At 34.7% G+C, this 18,026-nt stretch overlaps 1 protein-coding gene across 4 annotated transcripts in view; it reads left to right on the top strand.

Annotated features, from left to right (window-relative positions):
* The window catches only part of ADK (adenosine kinase), a 410,069-nt gene that overhangs the window by 323,400 nt on the left and 68,643 nt on the right, over positions 1–18,026 (top strand). For all 4 annotated transcript variants that reach the window (XM_031682313.2, XM_072971270.1, XM_072971268.1 and 1 more), the window contains one exon: positions 9,556–9,591. In XM_031682313.2, coding sequence (XP_031538173.1) covers positions 9,556–9,591 — 36 coding nt within the window. The remainder of the gene's footprint in view (positions 1–9,555; positions 9,592–18,026) is intronic.

Genomic DNA, 18,026 nt, shown 5'->3' with positions numbered 1-18,026 from the left:
GAGAGGGATTGAAATCAAACCTATGAAGGAATAGCAGGAAATATACTCATTTTATTTATTAAAATTATTATTGCTTAATTTTACACTTATTCTTATTCTCTGTAGAAAAGAGATCAAGTCCTATTCAAAAAAATCAAAAAGAAAGGCCAAGATTGGTGACCAATGGGAAAAGTTTCTGAGATGGATGTAGGTAGAAGCCAATTTGTAATACTGTGTACAAATAATAAGTCAAGTTAATTAGTCAGAATTGTTTTTAACAAAATCCCGTCTGTTAACTCAGTCACTTTATAACGTTCAGGACAATAAAAATGCCAGTACTTTGTTACTACCTCTTTGCTGTATTACTTTCATTTCCCAATGTGTTGTTCGTATCTAATGAAAACTCATACTTTGTTACAGAGACTGTAAAAACACTACATACAGTCAAGCACTTGGATTGGCCAATGTGTTATGTCAGATTCTGACAAAAGGTCTGTGAGGGAAAAATAGACAGTTCTTGATTCTAGTTTATAGATTAAGATGATTGGCTCCCATCTCATTATCAAATGCAGTACTAGCTTTTCAAAAGTATCTTTTCAAACCTGTTCATCATACAGCAAGGGTAGGTGAGTAATACTTCTAATTTAACATTTATTGAGCACCTGCTGCATGCTCTGTTGGATATCATCTTTCTGTGATTATTGTTTTTTACTAGCCTGACTTGTACATTTGGCCAGTTTTTCCTTTGTCTTCTTTGTAGTTTCATTTTTGATGTTTTTTTTTTTTTCCCCTTTAGAGACCCATGTTGTTACTGCCATAGCTATCCTTGCTGCTTCCTAGTGGTCACAGTGAAAATTCTAAGTTTGTCTAAACAAGTTTGAAGTTGTTTCTAAGACAGCAGCATTGTAATGCACTCTATGCATAATTATTGTGAGTCAGCTGGCAAGAAGGAAGAGTATGATGCTGGTTATTGGTGACAATTGGATGGGATGTATAATGTACATATCCATAGATTAAAAATTCTGACTAGGTACTGTATAGCACAGGTAAATATATACAAGATCTTATGGTAGCTCACAGTGAAAAAAAAATGTGAATGAATATATATTTGTTCATGTATAACTGAAAAATTCTACACTGGAATTTGATACAACATTGTAAAATGACTATAACTCAATAAAAAAAATGTTAAAAAAATTCTGACTAGGAAGAAATTGCCTTTTTTCCCCTCTACTTGAAGTAGAAGACTAGATGTTTCTCTTTTTTAACTATATTTTATTATATAAATAAGTCACATTGTAGCCTGCTAAGTTCCTTTTTAAATTTAATTCAGTAATATTTTCTATTGTGAATGTTGCTGGGATTTCCAATTCTAGTCCTCTTCTCCATCAAAAGACCAAGAAACTGGGGAGGAGGATATAGCTCAAGTGGTAGAGCACATGCTCAGCATGCACAAGGTCCTGGCTTCAATTCCCCAGGACCACTTCTAAAATTAAATAAGTAAATAAATCTAATTACCTCCCCCTCCAAAAAAAAAAAAAAGGCCAAGAGACTCAAAGAATAGAGGCACTTTTGTGATAGATTCTGCAGGTTAGGGTCATTAGCGAGGCCATGGAGGGTAGGATTCGTATGGCAGTGATTATCATACCTTGACACTTTAGGAAGCTTCATGCATGGAATATGGAGATGTCAAGGACATTGGTGCATATTTGAGAGAGAAAAATTATTAGACAAGCAGTTAACAAGAATGCTAATCTCTCCCCATCCTGAGGTCTTCTGCTTCCTCTTTTGGTCTAATATTTAGCATTGATTAGTAATGCTGTTCTCATTGTCCCACATAAACATGTATCTAAACTTGTAAGAATTGGTTATTTATCTTGTGTTTCACTGTCTTTTTATTAATATAGGTGAGTTAAGTTTTAGGTTGGTTTGTTTTTGTTTTTTGCCATTGAATGAAGAAAAGAAGACCTGTCTAAAGATACACATTTTACTGAAGGCTAGCAGGCTATATAGCTTGCTCCCCAAAGGGCCTTTGGTTCTTCATTGTTAATTCAATAAAGAAGAAAAAAGTCTGTTTTAAAACTTGTAAATATTCTACTAGTAACATAATCCAGGGGCTGGCTAATTTCAGGTGACCTAGTATACATATTTGGAATCCTGGAGAGGAGGAACAGAACATTGTTTGAAGTAATAAAGGATGAAAATGAAATTTGTAGAAAACTATAAACCCACAAATCCAAGAAGCTCAACAGACTGCAAAAGAAATGGAAAAAACTACACCAAGGAACATTATAATCAAATTGCATAAAATCAATGATAAAGGAAAAAACTTAAAAGCAGCCAAGTTTTTTTTTAAGACACATTATATGCAGAAGAACAAAGATAAGAATGCATCTGAAGCAATGCAAGCTTGACTTCAGAGCACAGAGGAAAACAATTGTCAACCTAGAATTCTATACCCTGCAAAAATATCTTTCAAAAATGAAAAGGAAATAGACTTTTCAGACATATAAAAGCTAGAAGAGTTCATCAGTAGCAGACCAGCACAAACCGTTCAGAAAGTGTCAGATCCAAATGCCAGCTACAACAATTACCTTCTATTTGATCTTGGGCATACTTTAATCTCTCTCTGAACCTTCATCTGTGAAAGGAGATTTTTTTTTTCTATACCTATTTTATGAGGTTTTCACAAGGATCAAATGAAATAAGAAAAATAATTGACATTTGTTGAGTGCCTTCATTGTGCCAAGCATGTTATCTCATTGAAAATGGAAATAAAACACCTAATAAGAGGCTTACTACCCTGATAATATTCTTATGCTATTATTTCTCTTTTCTTTATTCAGCAATTGAAAAACTTGGATTGTTCCGTAAGTTAGCCCAAATAGCTGATCAGTCCAATTTTGATAAAACACTTTTCCTAACCTTGTTTTCCTTTATTTTCCACCATTAAATATGCTTAAAGGTGGGAATGAACAACTCACCTTGTTAGAATAGACATGTCAGCTAATAAATCACTTTGTGAAAGGGTTAAGTATGTTCTAAACTAAACCAAATTTTTTTAGCTTGTAATTTGGCTGCTTAATTTTTTTTAGTCATGTTTAGGGAGGTATAATTTATATACTGTCTATCTAATTTTTATTATAAATCTATTGGATTGAGGCCATATGTGTCTTTATAGCTTATACATTGCCCCCACAGAGTTTTTGGCACTCCATAAATGTTAAATAATATTTCTATTCAGCATTTTGCAGACAGGAAGCATATGGTAATAAATGTCAGAGCACAGGTTGAAAATCTCCAAAAAGTTACATGTTATATTCCTTGGAAAAGCCAGTACAGATATTTTCATGAATGAAACTTATTTTAAAAGGGAGTTCCCAGATTTATATTTTACTGAGTGATTTTTTTCCTAGCCTTCATTTACTTTATTTACAAATTAAAACTTTTCCTCATCAGAAATAGTATAATTTTTGAACTAATAAAACATTAATGCAGTCTCATAGGAAAATATGTAAATAATCTCATCAGTAGCATAAAGACAACGTAATTCGCAGTCTTAAAGAATGGTATGGAGAAATATTTAGAGGCTTAAGCAACGTAAGTCTTTATGATATATTATAAAAAAAAACAGCAGGTAATTCTTTATGATTAAATGTCAGCATGGCTTAGCGGTGTATCACTGCTACAGATAAGAAATGGTTAACCATAATCAGTTATACAAAACTTTTCAGATTTTTGTATCTAAATTATTTTTCCATAATTTGCTCATCCTGTGATTAATCTGTTAACCACACTTGCTTTGATTTGGTTTTTGTGAGGATATTTTTTTAGGATTAGCATAATCTGAATGAGACGATATCTGAATTGGGCCACGTAAGTTAACCTCTCAAGGCTTAGGTTCCTCATGTGTAAAATATGGATAAGGAATCAGACACAGCATAGTTTGTTGCCTCTGAATCAGAGCCTCTTGTAAGGCTGTAATCAGGATGGCAGCCAGGGCTGTAGTCATATCACTGCCTGGGGAGCATTTACTTCCAGACTCACTCACATGGCTGTTCACAAGCTGAGATCCTCTCTGGTTGTTAGTCATGGACCACTCCATAGGGTTACTCACAGCATGGCAGATTATTTCCCCTAGAGCAAGAGCAAGAGCAAGCCTGTAAGCCAGAGGATGGATGAATGAGACATCCCATCACTTTTGTCATGTATTTGTTAGGGGCAAGTCGCTAGGTCCAGCCTATACTCAAGTGCAAGTACTTATACAAGGATTTGAACACCAGCAGTCAGGGATCATTGTAGTAGGCTTCCTGTGACACATATGATCCTCAGGCAGGACAGATAATTGAATGCACTCTGGATGCTCTGAAATTCATTTATTTAAATTATCCTGAGATCTCATCAAGAACTTGAATTCATTAGGCAAAATGATTTTATAGTTTCATATTAAATATTTTATTTATTCCTAGCAACAATTCAGTAGGTGTGTTGGCCTCAATTTTATTGATGTAAACTGATATACTGAGTTACTTGCTCAAGATTACATAGCAAATGAGCTATAAAACTGCAACTTTAGTGTATGTAGGTCTTCTGATTCTAAGCCCTGTACTCTTTCCATTTGGCTGTAACTGCCTCCAGACCAGTACTCTGTTGCATTTAAAGCCATTCGAAGAAAGCATTATCTAAATGTGTATACAAATATATGAATTTTATATATAGATATTTTTATACATAGATTTATAGAAAGACAGACATAGATAACATTATACCTTAGACTGTCATGTATACCACTCCTTTAGGATTTCCAGTATTGTTTCAGATATTACCAAGTCAAAGTCTCATACCATTATAAGGTATCCAGCAGATATAGCAGTGATGTACCTCTAGCATAATAGTTTTTGTTAGCCTAAACTGTCCTTATGGGATAAATACTAGTTGAATGGAGAGGTGAACAAAGAAAACAGCAGAACTGGTTTGGTGGCTCCATGCTCCCTTGGCTTTTCCCAGAGCTCTGGACTCCTATGACTTGAATTAAGACCATGGGAATTCCCAGTGAATTTCCTAATTCCTCTTTGCACTGGAGCAACAAAGTAGTTTATTTTGAATGGATGCAGTGCTTCCTGTGGATAGTCAGAAGTTACCTATCTTTAGTCCTAGGTTGAACCTTCTCTCTTTTTTGCTTCAGTCCATGAAGTTTCAGCCTCCGCCCAGGACCCCTCATGTTTGGGATCAGAAAATAGAGTGGTAGCATAAGCAAGCAGATAATAGCCCTAACTGGGTTCAGTACCTTGAAGTGCAGAGCAGAAAGTGGGAGAGCAAGGGTTATGAGCTGTGGTAGTGGTAGTAGTTAGTAGTTACACCCTTCTGATCACCCTGGAGAAAAGAGAGATGAATTTTTTAAAGCATTTGCTAATTTCTTAAAATAATTTTGTGGTATCGTTAGTAGGAACATCTTTCTTTACAGGAGCAAAAGAATAGTTCCTACAACTAATAGGTGAATTTGGCAAAGTCTCAGGATACAAAATCAATACACAGAAATTATTTGCATTTATATATAATTAGCAAAAAAATAATTGGAATTGGAATGACACTATGGACTAGTTACGGTTTTAGTTTAGTAGTGATTACAGATAATTCTATTTTATAAATTAAAACTGAGGTGTTATCAGGCAAAACGTAGAGGAAATAGTTTTCTCCTCAATTGACTATATAAAGGAAATAGTTGTCTTTCATACATGCAGACACACTTGAGTTTTTCTTTCCTTTCCTGTATAATCTAAGGATTGTGCTTTTTAGTAGTGGCTTGCTAATCCCTTTAAATAGCTCTTAGTGTAAGTATTCCGTAGTTTTCATTAACCATGAATTTCAGCTTTTGTTTTTTTTAAACCTCTACTGAAAAAACCATTCTTGGTTGTTGTTTCACTAGCATCCTTTTAGCCTGGTCGGTGAAGCAGCAAGCCTACTGCAAATCCTAAACGGCGTGGTGTAGAAGAGAGTCTAAGACTTTAATTATATGTCATTTTATTTACAACACTCACTTCCAGGAAGGAAAAAATGACTTTGTTGTTGTAAAAGACATATTATGTGAGTATCATTCATCGTAAACTAAAAATGATACTGTATTATAGCACAGACAACAATGGGAACTGATTTTGAAAATGTGACCTGTACGAGAAACTGAATAATAGTGAAAGTTATCAAAATGGAAAGAAGTGTTAATGTGAAATCCAGCCTTCTCAGAAATACTTTTTCCTGGCCTGTTTGGTTTTGCTTTTGTTGCTTGTCATGCATGAATGAAAGTGCTGCACTCTCAGGGGAGCAGGAAAGCCTCTGTGTCGGTTGTTTATTTCCTTAATCCCTCCTCCTTTGTGATTTTTGATGTCAGATCTAAAATGGAAAGCCTGTAAATATAATGATTATCACATGGATAATCACCTGCATTAGGAACCGCCCTGCTTCTCTATTCTAACCCTAGCTGTTCTCCACATGTCACATCCCCTCTGCGGTTGGATTTTAACCTGACTGCTTCATTAGATTTGTGAAACTCAGTACGTGGCGCCCTGGGGCAGCACAGATGGGGACTTGCTTGTTTTCTTTTCTCACTTTTACTGCGAAGGCACGCTAAAAAGTCCTTTTCAATTTAGTGTGATCAGTTCACTTGGAATTACCCCTGGTATTTGGAACCTGCCGCACTATTCTGCCCACCATTTATGCCCCTTTTTCCTTTTCCTGATTTCTGACCTAATGCCTCTTCTGTCCCTCCATGCAGTGAATCTGAGGACTAAAATTCTGTTTAAAATTCTTACTGGGTCAAACTGTTCCCCCTGTGTTGTTTTATTTGTTTTGCTGTGAGGGAAAAATAAATGTTGTTCCATCATTGTATCTACAAACACCTTCAGATCAGAGGTTAGCTGTGGGAAAGTCTGCAGTGATGTGAGCCAGCTGCCTTCTCTAATGGAGTGACTGGGGGCACCAGCCCAAGATCAAAGGAAGGTGGGAGGAAGTCAGGAGATAAGATCTTTTTAAGCCACAGAACAAGTGCTTAGCTTTTCGGTGATAGGGCTCAGCTCTGTGAACCTGAGTGAGGGGACGCTAAGATAGAAAATTGAGTTGACTTCTTAGCATGTCCTCCTTCAGTCAGAAATATGTTGGTGGTTGGAAAAGTTTACAGATGTGGAAGTGTCCTAGGACTCAATTTCCTTAAAGAATAATAATCTGACATTTATATAAGTGCTTCCTTGCTATTAGTCAGTTCTACTGTACCATAACAGACCACAGTTCATTGCTTCTCACATTTGTGTGAGCAAAACTGGACATTAAAACGGTAATTTATTCTGTGTGCATTTTGAGTTTTTGTGTCTTGGTGCAATTTTAGTCACACAGATTCTTCACATTAACTTTGTCTTATAGTCCTCTAGGGTTCTTTTGTGCCTCTGCCGAAATTCCAGGTAAATACGTAGTTCTCAAAGAGCTTTTCAGTTGTCTTTTTCATAAAAGAAATAGCTGGAATTGGTTAGGTAGGGAAAATTCTGCACTGATATCTTTTGAACCTTATCCTTTTCCTTGAGAATCCAGACTAGCAAATATTGACTGTGTGGTATACAAGATTCTATTCTAAGTAAATTGTCAAAGAGGCTAACCTTGCTTGCACCAATTGTCAAGATCATAATTTATTTATTTTTTTTTATCTGCATCAACTAGGGTTAACTCGATCAGCCTTATGCTTCTCTGGTGAACAGCCTAAAGAGTTGTGCTTTCAGCTTATCACGTTCTATTAATGTTAGTGTTCAGCCATAATTGTCTCTTTCGACCTTTTCAAACCCTCCAAGTGGTTGTTTAAATTTATATGGTATTAGTATATTGGACCATAAGTGCATGCATACTTCCCCCTCCCCCCCGTGTTTTCCTTAACATGTAGATAGTACCCAAATTTGTGCTGGAGACATTAACTGTACTTTCTGCCTTACATGGTTTGGTGCAGCAGTCGCTTTAGTTGAGTTGGATCTGCTCACTACTCAGGCTCAAATCCCATCCTTCTATTAATATCTCTTGGCAAAGATAATTTTGGAGGAATGTAAGTTAAGATGTAGAGGCTCTTGACAGTTGTCTGCAGTTTTTTTTTTTTCATTTTCAAGAGGGAAGTGGAGTTGAAAAGTAATATTGCCTCCATTTTCTGTATCAGTACTAAAATTAAAATATATGCACAAAGTGAAGAAAGGGAAAGGATCTGGTTACACAGATGTGTTTTTGTCATTTGATAACCTATTATAAGGGCATTAGAGTATACAATAATGTTCATCAGATTATGCCCTTAAGGTACTTAATAATTAACTGTGTTTTTTAAATGTTTAACTTTCATTACCCTGTCGTCTTATATCAAAGAGAAATGAGGGAGGGGGTTGTACTGTTTATTACAAAAATTTTCAAACAGACAAAAAAGTAGAAATACTGAATACATCTAGATTTAGTAGTTGTTAATGTTTTACCATTTTTGCTTCACTTTATTATTTTTAAGTTTTCTAAAGTAAGTTATGTATATCATGCTATTGTATCCCAGTATACTTCAGGATATACCTCTAAAAATCAAGGACAGTTTCCTTATCAAATTGATAATTCCTAGTATTAATTCCCATTTCATATTCAGATTTCTCCCAAAATGTATATTATAGCTGGTTTGTTCAAAACAGTTTCCAATTAAGGTCTATACATGACTCTTGGTCACTTTTCCCCTCCCTGCTTTACCATGACATTGACTTACTGAAGAAGACATTATTGTATAATGTCCTACCTTATGGCTTTGTCCATTTGCTTTCTCAGTGTATCATTTAACTTGTTCTCCTATCCTATTTCCTTTAGACTGAACATTATTGAGTTAAAGTTTTGATAAATTTATGTTAAAAACTTTATAGGTGATGCTGTGTGCTTTATACTGCATCACAAAAGAAGGCACAATATATTTGGTGATGCCGTTATTAATGATAAGTGATAGGATCGATCGCTGGGTTAAAGTGATGACAGCTTGATCCTTCCATTATAAAGTTATACTTGCTCCCGTGACCAGCATGTAATCCGTGACACTTTGACTCCGTGAAATACCCAGTTCCCCATCATCCTTTCACCTAATGAATTTAGCATCCCTTGATGATCCTTGCCTGGATAAATTTCATTGCTGATTTTTCTGAATCTATACATTTACTAGCAAACATTTTCTCTACAGAAGCACTTTCTAAAAGGTATTGCTTTAATTAAAAACATAGCCATCAACATCTTCCTCTGGTTTCAAATGATTGTCTTTCTTTGCTGGGGTCAAAACACCTGAACTCACAGTGACAGCTACAGTAAAAATATGTACTACATCTTCTTTATTCCAACTTGTGAAGTGTGTTGACATTATGCTGCCTTTTTGTATGCTAAGGAAAAAAGAAATCTTTTTTTGGTGTAAGAATAAAAATTGAACTATGTGGGTATATTGAGATAATTGTGTAAAACGAGGACTGTTTGAATGAGTTTCAAAATGGATTATTTCTTCATTACCTAGCACTTTATAATTAACTGTTCTTTTTTTTTCTTCTTCAGGAAGCTGCCACTTTTGCTAGAGAGCAAGGCTTTGAGGTGAGTTAACCCACAATTGCACACTAAACAGATCCTAAAGGTTTTTTCTAGCTGATAATGAAGTTCTTTTGGACAGTGATTGATGTGCTATTATACTCTCAGAGCCTCGCAGCAGTTGCCATGGAAACTTGGCAGTCGTCATGGTTTCTTTGTTCTGCCAGCACAGTGTTATGACGCACTCTGCTAGGTCTGCACCCAACATCGCCTACAGATGTTATTTATTGAATTTTGAAAAGCCTCTTGGGAAGCCAAGAGGTTGGGCACGGTTTCAAGCTGCCTCTGCAGATATGGGGCCTGTCAGTTTGTTCAGTTAAAAAGCTACCTCATTAACTGCATTACATTTCAGAAGGATTCACCGCTAAAGCAGTGGTGGAACAAGACTAAATAGTGAAATATAATGTCGTTTAAATAATTCCAACCCTACCACATGTAGATTATCATTATGTAAATTAATTTCCAAAAAAGGTTGTACTTAACAGTTCTTAGGAACTGATTAATTTAAATCCTGCTCATACAAACTTCCTGTTTAAATTTCTATTTTTTCTTTTCTTTTTCTTCTCTTTTAATAGCATAAATCGTGTGTAAATTTTCTGAAACAAAATACTGATAATTGGCTTTAATTTCCATGTCCTGACTGTGTCTTCCTGATAGAAATATTATCCTGTCAAGATTCCAAATCCATGTGGTTGTTACTGGCAAAATTAAAACAATAGGCAAAACCATGGTTTTATCTATACAGTGTCTACCTTCCAATCGATTGTTAGGAAACACTGCCCTAAACCTAGCTTAATTGACAGAGAATTAACAGCATTTATTAGTTTTATGACTATCATATTTCTTTGGCCAGAGCTATGTAGAATACTGTGTTCTTTACAACAACTTGGAATGTTTCATGGTTGTAATTTTTTAAAATTTAATCTGACTAGAACTAGAATATATAGAAACTCTCTCCTTATTTGCATACTCAGTATTGTCTACCATCCACAGAAGCTATGAGCATTGATTGGATGTATTACTAAGCTCACTTTGAACTCTTGAGAGAAAGGTGTTGTATGAATTTGTGATGGAACTGTTATTTAAATGTACTAAAGGCAGATTCATTACCAACCAACAAAGTAATACATGTGTATGTTATCCATGTCATAGGACTTGAAAGCCAGACGTAGAACTTCCTTTTCTTGGAGGAAGACAGGGAGCATGTGGTATAAGTATTCTACTTTCAAGGTCCTTTGAAAAAACTATATCAGGTTAGGAAACTGCTTCACAATGCTCAATTAATGGGAACTGTGATAGCTTCTTGGGAGTTTGGTTTTTTTGTTTTAACATATTCTCATGAATATGGTGTTGAGTCACATGAAGAAGAAGGAGTAAAGATTTCCAAGTAATTTTTATCTAATTTAAGTTCCATTTTGTAATTTCCCAAACTCGCAATTCATATATAGGACTAAATGTAATCAGGGAAATATATTCAATTTAAAAGTCAAAGTTTGATCATGAGAATATAAGTAAATGTTTTCAGTCATGTTTTAACATTTCACTGATGTTAAATTTCAGTATTAACAATTGATATTCTCTATTGTTACATCAAAATTCTCCAAAGATGAAAGCTTGTAGAATATAAATTTGTGTCCTGTTTTCTGTGCTAACAGTTTTTAAATGTATTTTGGTTCTAGAAAATAGCCAATTTTGTAGATGCTTAGAAATATAGCATATTGTATAACAAATGATCATGATTCTATAGTACCTAAGTAATAATTTTTAATAGTTTATTAAACCTTACTAATTCATACTTTTATTGCCCCCTTGAGCTACATGCGTTGAATTTGTCTGGTTTAATTTCAGTCTTAGCAACAACATTTTCTATTTTCCATTAACCAGCACTATATTAACCTTTCCATTAGTTCTTACTTATTGATTCTAGAATTGTTTCCTTTTACCATAAATCTGCCATAACTGATTACAGCATATAAACAAAGTGATGATGATTATAATAGTATACCTTATTACCTCCTGACCTAGCAAACCTCCTCGGTTGGTGATGTTGACAGTGATATGTTAGATTGGATAAAGCACACATGTCTTGATGGGTTACTGAAAATATTATAAGCTTTGCAGAATCTGTAAGATCCATGAGTAGAATAACCTCAAGTAAGTATTGTTAATAAAATATAATCCATGTATAGAATGCTATCTAGAGAAACTGAATGATTTTTAAATGTTCCCTTGGTCCACTAGATAGTAATATGAAAGAATAAGTTTGAAACTTGGTATTCTTAAAAACTCAAACAAGAATAAATCACTTAACAGTTTAATGTCTATGGAGATGTGTCAGTGCTCTCCAGTTAAATGTGACAAACTACACAAAATCTGCATCTTATCCCTCCCAATTTTAATTTTGCTTTTTGACTTGGAGCCTGAATGAGAGGAGAGAAACGAAAAGATTAAAGAGAAAGGAAGGTGAACATTTTTTTCTTCCCACGAATCCACTGTCCTACCCTCATTTTCTATTCTAAATCCCAGTCAGTTCTGAGTGTTGCCACTAGTGATCTGTCTGCTAACAGACCAATCAAAATGGCTCTAAAAATAACCAGTGTTTATTCATCAGGAAGTATCCTCAGCGGCATTGTTTATGATATTCTAGTTAGCTTCTCTGCCAATTTTAGATAATCTTTCTTTTAAAAAAAAATCTTTAATCTTTAAAAACAAATTGGGCAATTTTCAGTAAGAAGAGGCAGCTTAGGAGGGCACTGGAGAATGAGATAAAAAAGAGCTGGGCAGAGCGCAAAGCAGAAGAGAGAAGATTTATATATATATATATATATGTATATATATATATATATAGGTTGATGGAAAATTGCATAGTGCCTGATTTAAATGACAGACCTGCTAAGAATTTAAAATGACAATTCTTGGGGTAAAAAGTTTTATGAGGCCTTTTATTATTCTGGAAAATCAGTTCAGACTGCTATGTGTTTTTAAATCAACCTTATCTTGAGCTGAACTGATTAAAGGTTTCTATTTTTAGAACCTAAATAATAATAAGGTACTTAAAAACATGTTTCATTATGAAGCCTTTTAAGAGTACTATTGAAAACTGATTTATTAAACAAAGTGAAGAAAATACTGCCAAAACCTAAAAAAAAAATTCTTTGTATTTTCATTCTCAGTGCAATAGAGTATGTGCCAAATGATGAAGAGAATTCATACCTTTTCTATTGGATCACTTATTCAGTTTTACTCCAAGCAACAAATTTTAACTTTTTTATTTTAGATTTCTAGAATACATTACTTCTAGCCATAGAGGAAATACAGCTGTCCTTTTCCCTTTTCCCACTCTCCCCACAGCCCATGACTACCCAGAGTCTTTCAGACTTGTAGTCTTTCTCTGACCAATGATAATGCTATCATCTTAGACCATGGAGAGAGGAAAGTATTGAATTGTTCTATCCAGTACACATCCACTAGCCACATGTAGCTATTTAAATTAAGATTAATTAAAAGTAAATAAAATTTAAAGTTCAGTTCCTTGGTGTCTAGGCACATTTCTAGTGCATACCTGTGTAGGTAGGGACTGCCGTATTAAACAGAGCAGATTTAGAACATAGGCATCATCACAGAAAGTTCCATTGATCAGCACTGGATAGAAAGTCCACAGTTTCAGTAGGTATTGATTGCCAAAGAATTCTCCAGGATTTTTCTAAGGCTGCTGTGTTCCTCACAAATACAAAGAACACAGTGAATGAACACCAAGAGTTTCTGGAAATAGGACACTAAGTCAGGTCCTGCTGGCTAAGAGAGTGCAGTGCTGCTTTCCTAGGTAACAGAGTCCCAAAAGAGGATAGTTTTAAAACACTAGATTAACAGAAAGAGATAAGATAGTCTTCAGATTCTCTTTATTTAACCCCTTATTCATTCAGTAGATATTCATTGAGCACTAACTATATGCCTGATACTTTGGATAGACCCTGAAGACGAGATGGAAATGACCAGAGTAGAGTGAAAGAAAATGTGGGAGGGGTTCCTTTTCTAGAAACAATGGTCAGTGGAGTGATTCTCTGAGAAAGTAAAACTTGAAAAATACAGGTATCTAGCCATGACAGCAAAAAGCAAAACAAACAATAGGAAAACAAATTTCAAACAGAGGGAACAAGAGTACGCAGGCCCCCAAACAAGAAAAAGCATAATGTACTATGTACTCCAGGAACTGACAGGAGGCCAGTGTGACTGGAACAGAGTGAGTGAGAAGGAAGCAGTATAAGACAAGACGGAGACTGACACATCCTTGAACACCATAATTATTACAGGAGTTTCTATTTGGGAAACAAAACAGAATACACTATGCTTAAGTGAGGCAATGTATGTGAACACCACAATTGGTATTTTGCAGGAGTAGGTAGATTGTGACAGTGTTGTTTAACATTTGTATCATCAGCATGTTAAAAATGGAATAAAGGGAGTATATTCTTTAATTTGGAAAACAATGCTAAATTTAAGATGTGTGATTACCAGTGACAATAAAAGCATAATTTGACATTTATGAAATGATTCACAGTTTATGAGACCTTTTCTAACACATCATTAATGCATTTAATATTCACACAAACCTTTGGCAATAGGTAGGGCATGTATTGCCATGTCAATTCAACAGAAAAAATAAGCTGCATGACTTGTTCAAGATCACATAGCTAATACATTATGAAGCCAGAACCAGAGCTCACCTCTGAGTCTAGTACTCTTTACTGTATAAACTACACTTCTTTTGTTTCCACATTCTAACATATTGGAGGAGGAAATTAGATTTCCAAATGACCTTGGAAAGCGAGAAATATCTGGAAATTCAAAAGTTGACATTCACTAGGGTAAAATACAAGCCAGAATAATAAAGAAAAATATCATACTTAAATGTAGGATCTGCAGTTACTTATGAATGTGACATAAAATAATTTAGGATGAACATGCCATAGTTTTATGACAACAACAGAAAGCACATTGCCAGAGTTCAAAGAAGCAGTACAATCTGTGAATAACACAGTATATTCCCTGGAGTCAGACTTTGTGGGTGCTAGTCCTGGCTTTACTTCTTAGACATTTATGACATTAAGAAGTTCCTTCTGTGATTCAGTTTCTTCATCTATAAAATGAGGATATTAGTAATTGTGCCTCTGCCTGCAGTAGTTAAGACTTAATGAATGGAAACAACCTAAATGTCCATCGACAGATGACTGGATAAAGAAGCTGTGGTATATTTCTACGAAGGAATATGACTCAGCCATAAAAAAATAATAAAATAATGCCATTTGCAGCAACGTGGATGAACCTGGAGAATGTCATTCTAAGTGAAGTAAGCCAGAAAGAGAAAGAAAAATACCACATGATATCACTTATATGTAGAATCTAAAAAAAAAAAAAGGCAAATGAGCTTATTTGCAAAACAGAAACACTCACAGTCCTAGAAAACAAACTTATGGTTACCAGGGGAGAAAGAGGGTGGGAAGGGGTAAATTGAGAGATTGAGATTCACAGATACTAACTACTATATATAAAAGAGAAACAACAAGTTTATACTCTATAGCATAGGGAACCATATTCAATATCTTGTAGTAACCTATGTTGAAAAAGAATATGAAAACAAATATATCTATGTTCCTATATGACTGAATTATTGTGCTGTACACCAGAAATTGGCACAATGTTGTAAACTGTACTTCAATTAAAAAAAAAAAACAAGAGAAACAAACGAACAGAAAACCCAAAACCATATGTATGAAGCACAATAAACTTAGTGAAGTGCAATTTAAAAAGAAAGATTTAATGAGTACTTTAGAGCTACATACTCAGCTCTTGGTTTCTGCATCTATGAAATGGGGATATAGTAATGACACCTACTGCCTGCAGTAGTTAAGATTTGATGAGTCCTTTACAGTACTTGTAGCTCTGAATGCATGGCTCACAGCTAAAGTGTGTGAGCTTTCTTCTTCTTCTCCTTCGCTTTTCCTCTTTTTCTTCCCTTACTAGATACCATAATTGAATTCTCAGTACTCAAAACTCTTGAGGCACTTTTTAGAGATTTTAAGGCAACTCAGGATTTGACAGTTTGGGAAAGTATTAAAAATGACAGTCATTAGAGGAAATAAATTAGTATTTATTAAGTACTTACCATATGCTAACTAAGTATTTGCATTAAGCCGTTTCACTCACTTCATCTTCTTTCATCCTCACAAAAACTATTTTTAACTTTTTATTTTGAAACAATTTTAGATTTAGAAAATTTGCAAAAATAGTACAGAGAATTTCCAGATACCCTTCACTCAGCTTCCCCTAATGTTAACATCTTACATAAACAAAGATGTAGTTATCAAAACCAGGAAATTAGTATTTGTACAGTGTCAGTAATTGAACTATAGAATTTGTTCTGATTTTGCCAGTTTTTCCTCTGATTTCCTTTTCCTATCTGACAATTTCTCACTCTTTCCTTCTAGTTCATGATCTTGATAGTTTTGAAGATAATACTTATCAGTCATTTTGTAGACTGTCCCTTATTTGGAGTTTGCCTGATACTTTCTCATAATGGAATTACTGTTATGCATTTTGGGCAGAAACACCACAGAAGTGATGTGCCCTTCTCAGTGTATCCTACCAGGGATGTACAAGATACCCCAGTGTCTTATTATTGGTAATACTAACTTTGATCCTTGAGTTAAGGTGGTATTTATCCTCTGTAAAGTTATTATTTTCCCTTCATAGTTAATAACTATCTTGGGGGTGATATTTTAAGGATATGCAAATATCCTATTTTACATCACTAAGTTTGATCTCTGGGGTGAAGGGATATCTGTCAACTTTCTCCACTGTAGCATTACTGTTTTTCCTTTTGTAATGAGTAAATGTCTTAGGGGGAGATTCTTTGAGACTATGCGAATATCCTGATTCTCTCCAGACTTTAGCCCACTAATTTTAGCATACTTCACTCCCAACATCTTTTAACATGAATATTATTGTCTTAGTGTTGTAGATGAGGAAATGGAGCCTCAGAGAGGTTTATTTATCAGTTTGAGGTCACACCAATAGTAAATGCAGCTGTGTCATACTCTGAAGTCCCTTATAATTTCATCATTCTGTTAAGATATGTTAACCCCAGTATATGGGAGAAGAATCTTCCAGAGGAAGGAGGAGGAGAGGCTCCTAAACTCAGAATACATATTGTTGGGAAGACAAAATTGAAGTTTTAAGAAAAGTTTTAAAACTAGATGGGGATCAGCTGTTGAGGGCAAAGCAATGTCTCCTCAAGACACAGTGAGAAAGTTAGACTTGGTGCTCGCTGAGTGATCCAAGAGGAAAAAGGAGGTTTTGTATGAACTGTGGACACGGATACAAATAGGATAAAGCTTGACCTTTCTGTAAAGATTTATGTTTTATACTTGAGAAGTTTATTTCGATCTTGAATTGCCATTTTTATAAAATTTAATTTGAGACATTAAAAAAAAAGATTTCTTTGATTAGGTTATCAAAACTCCCACCAAAAGATGTATCTTCCCACAGTGTTGGTATTAAACAACCAAATCTCATTCTTCATTTAGTTCTTATACCACCTTAAGGAAGATCTCTCTTTTACATAGTGGAATTTTTTTTTTTTTTTTGGTGTGGTTGTTGTTAGAGGATATGATAAGGTTTATTTATTTATTTATAATTTTTAGAGGAGGTACTGGGGGTTGAACCCCAGACCTTGTGCATGCTAAGCATGCAGTCTACCACTTGAGGACCTCTATTTTAAAAACATTCAGTACATGAATGAGATTTTACTACCAAGATAATAAAGTAAATCTTTCTGGAATTTGTCTCTTTATCTTTACTAAAAATGAACTGTACTCAATCATAAGCAAAAATCCTACAGTAGTAAAATACGTGTGGTAAAGAGATTGGGAGAATATATGTGAGTAATTTAACTAAATTATGCATTTATTTAAGAGAGTGAAGACATCATTTTTATAAGACATTGCCATTTTGGGGTGGGGTGGCCTTTCAGCTATTACGAGTCATTTCTAACAGTCTTTCCCCCCCAAACTGAGGGGATTTCTTTTCTCATCTTATCAGAGTTCAGGCTTAGTTCTGTTCTAAAATAAGCAACCAAAAGTGGAATAGTCAGCGTGTCTGAAAAGTCAGCAGCATTGTCCTACCACAAGTGGCTATTCTTTTCAGAAACAGCAGTCCTCTGAAATCATGATGTTAGGTGTAGATGTTTAACTTCATATATCATCTGGAATTTGTTAAGTATTTCGTGAACAAACAACATGCAAATATTACTCTAAAGATTGTCATACCTTTAAAAATGTCATAGTTTCTAATGTCTTGTATAACTTGGCTGCCTTGCCTACCTAAATTTTTCTGTCCTTCATATTCTAATTAATTTCCTTTATGACACTCAGATGTATTTCTCT

Source organism: Vicugna pacos, chromosome 11 (genome assembly GCF_048564905.1).
Source record: "Vicugna pacos chromosome 11, VicPac4, whole genome shotgun sequence".
Classification (NCBI taxonomy): domain Eukaryota; kingdom Metazoa; phylum Chordata; class Mammalia; order Artiodactyla; family Camelidae; genus Vicugna; species Vicugna pacos.
The sequence above is the reverse complement of the archived record's forward strand: the minus strand, read 5'-3'. Positions and strand labels throughout refer to the sequence as shown.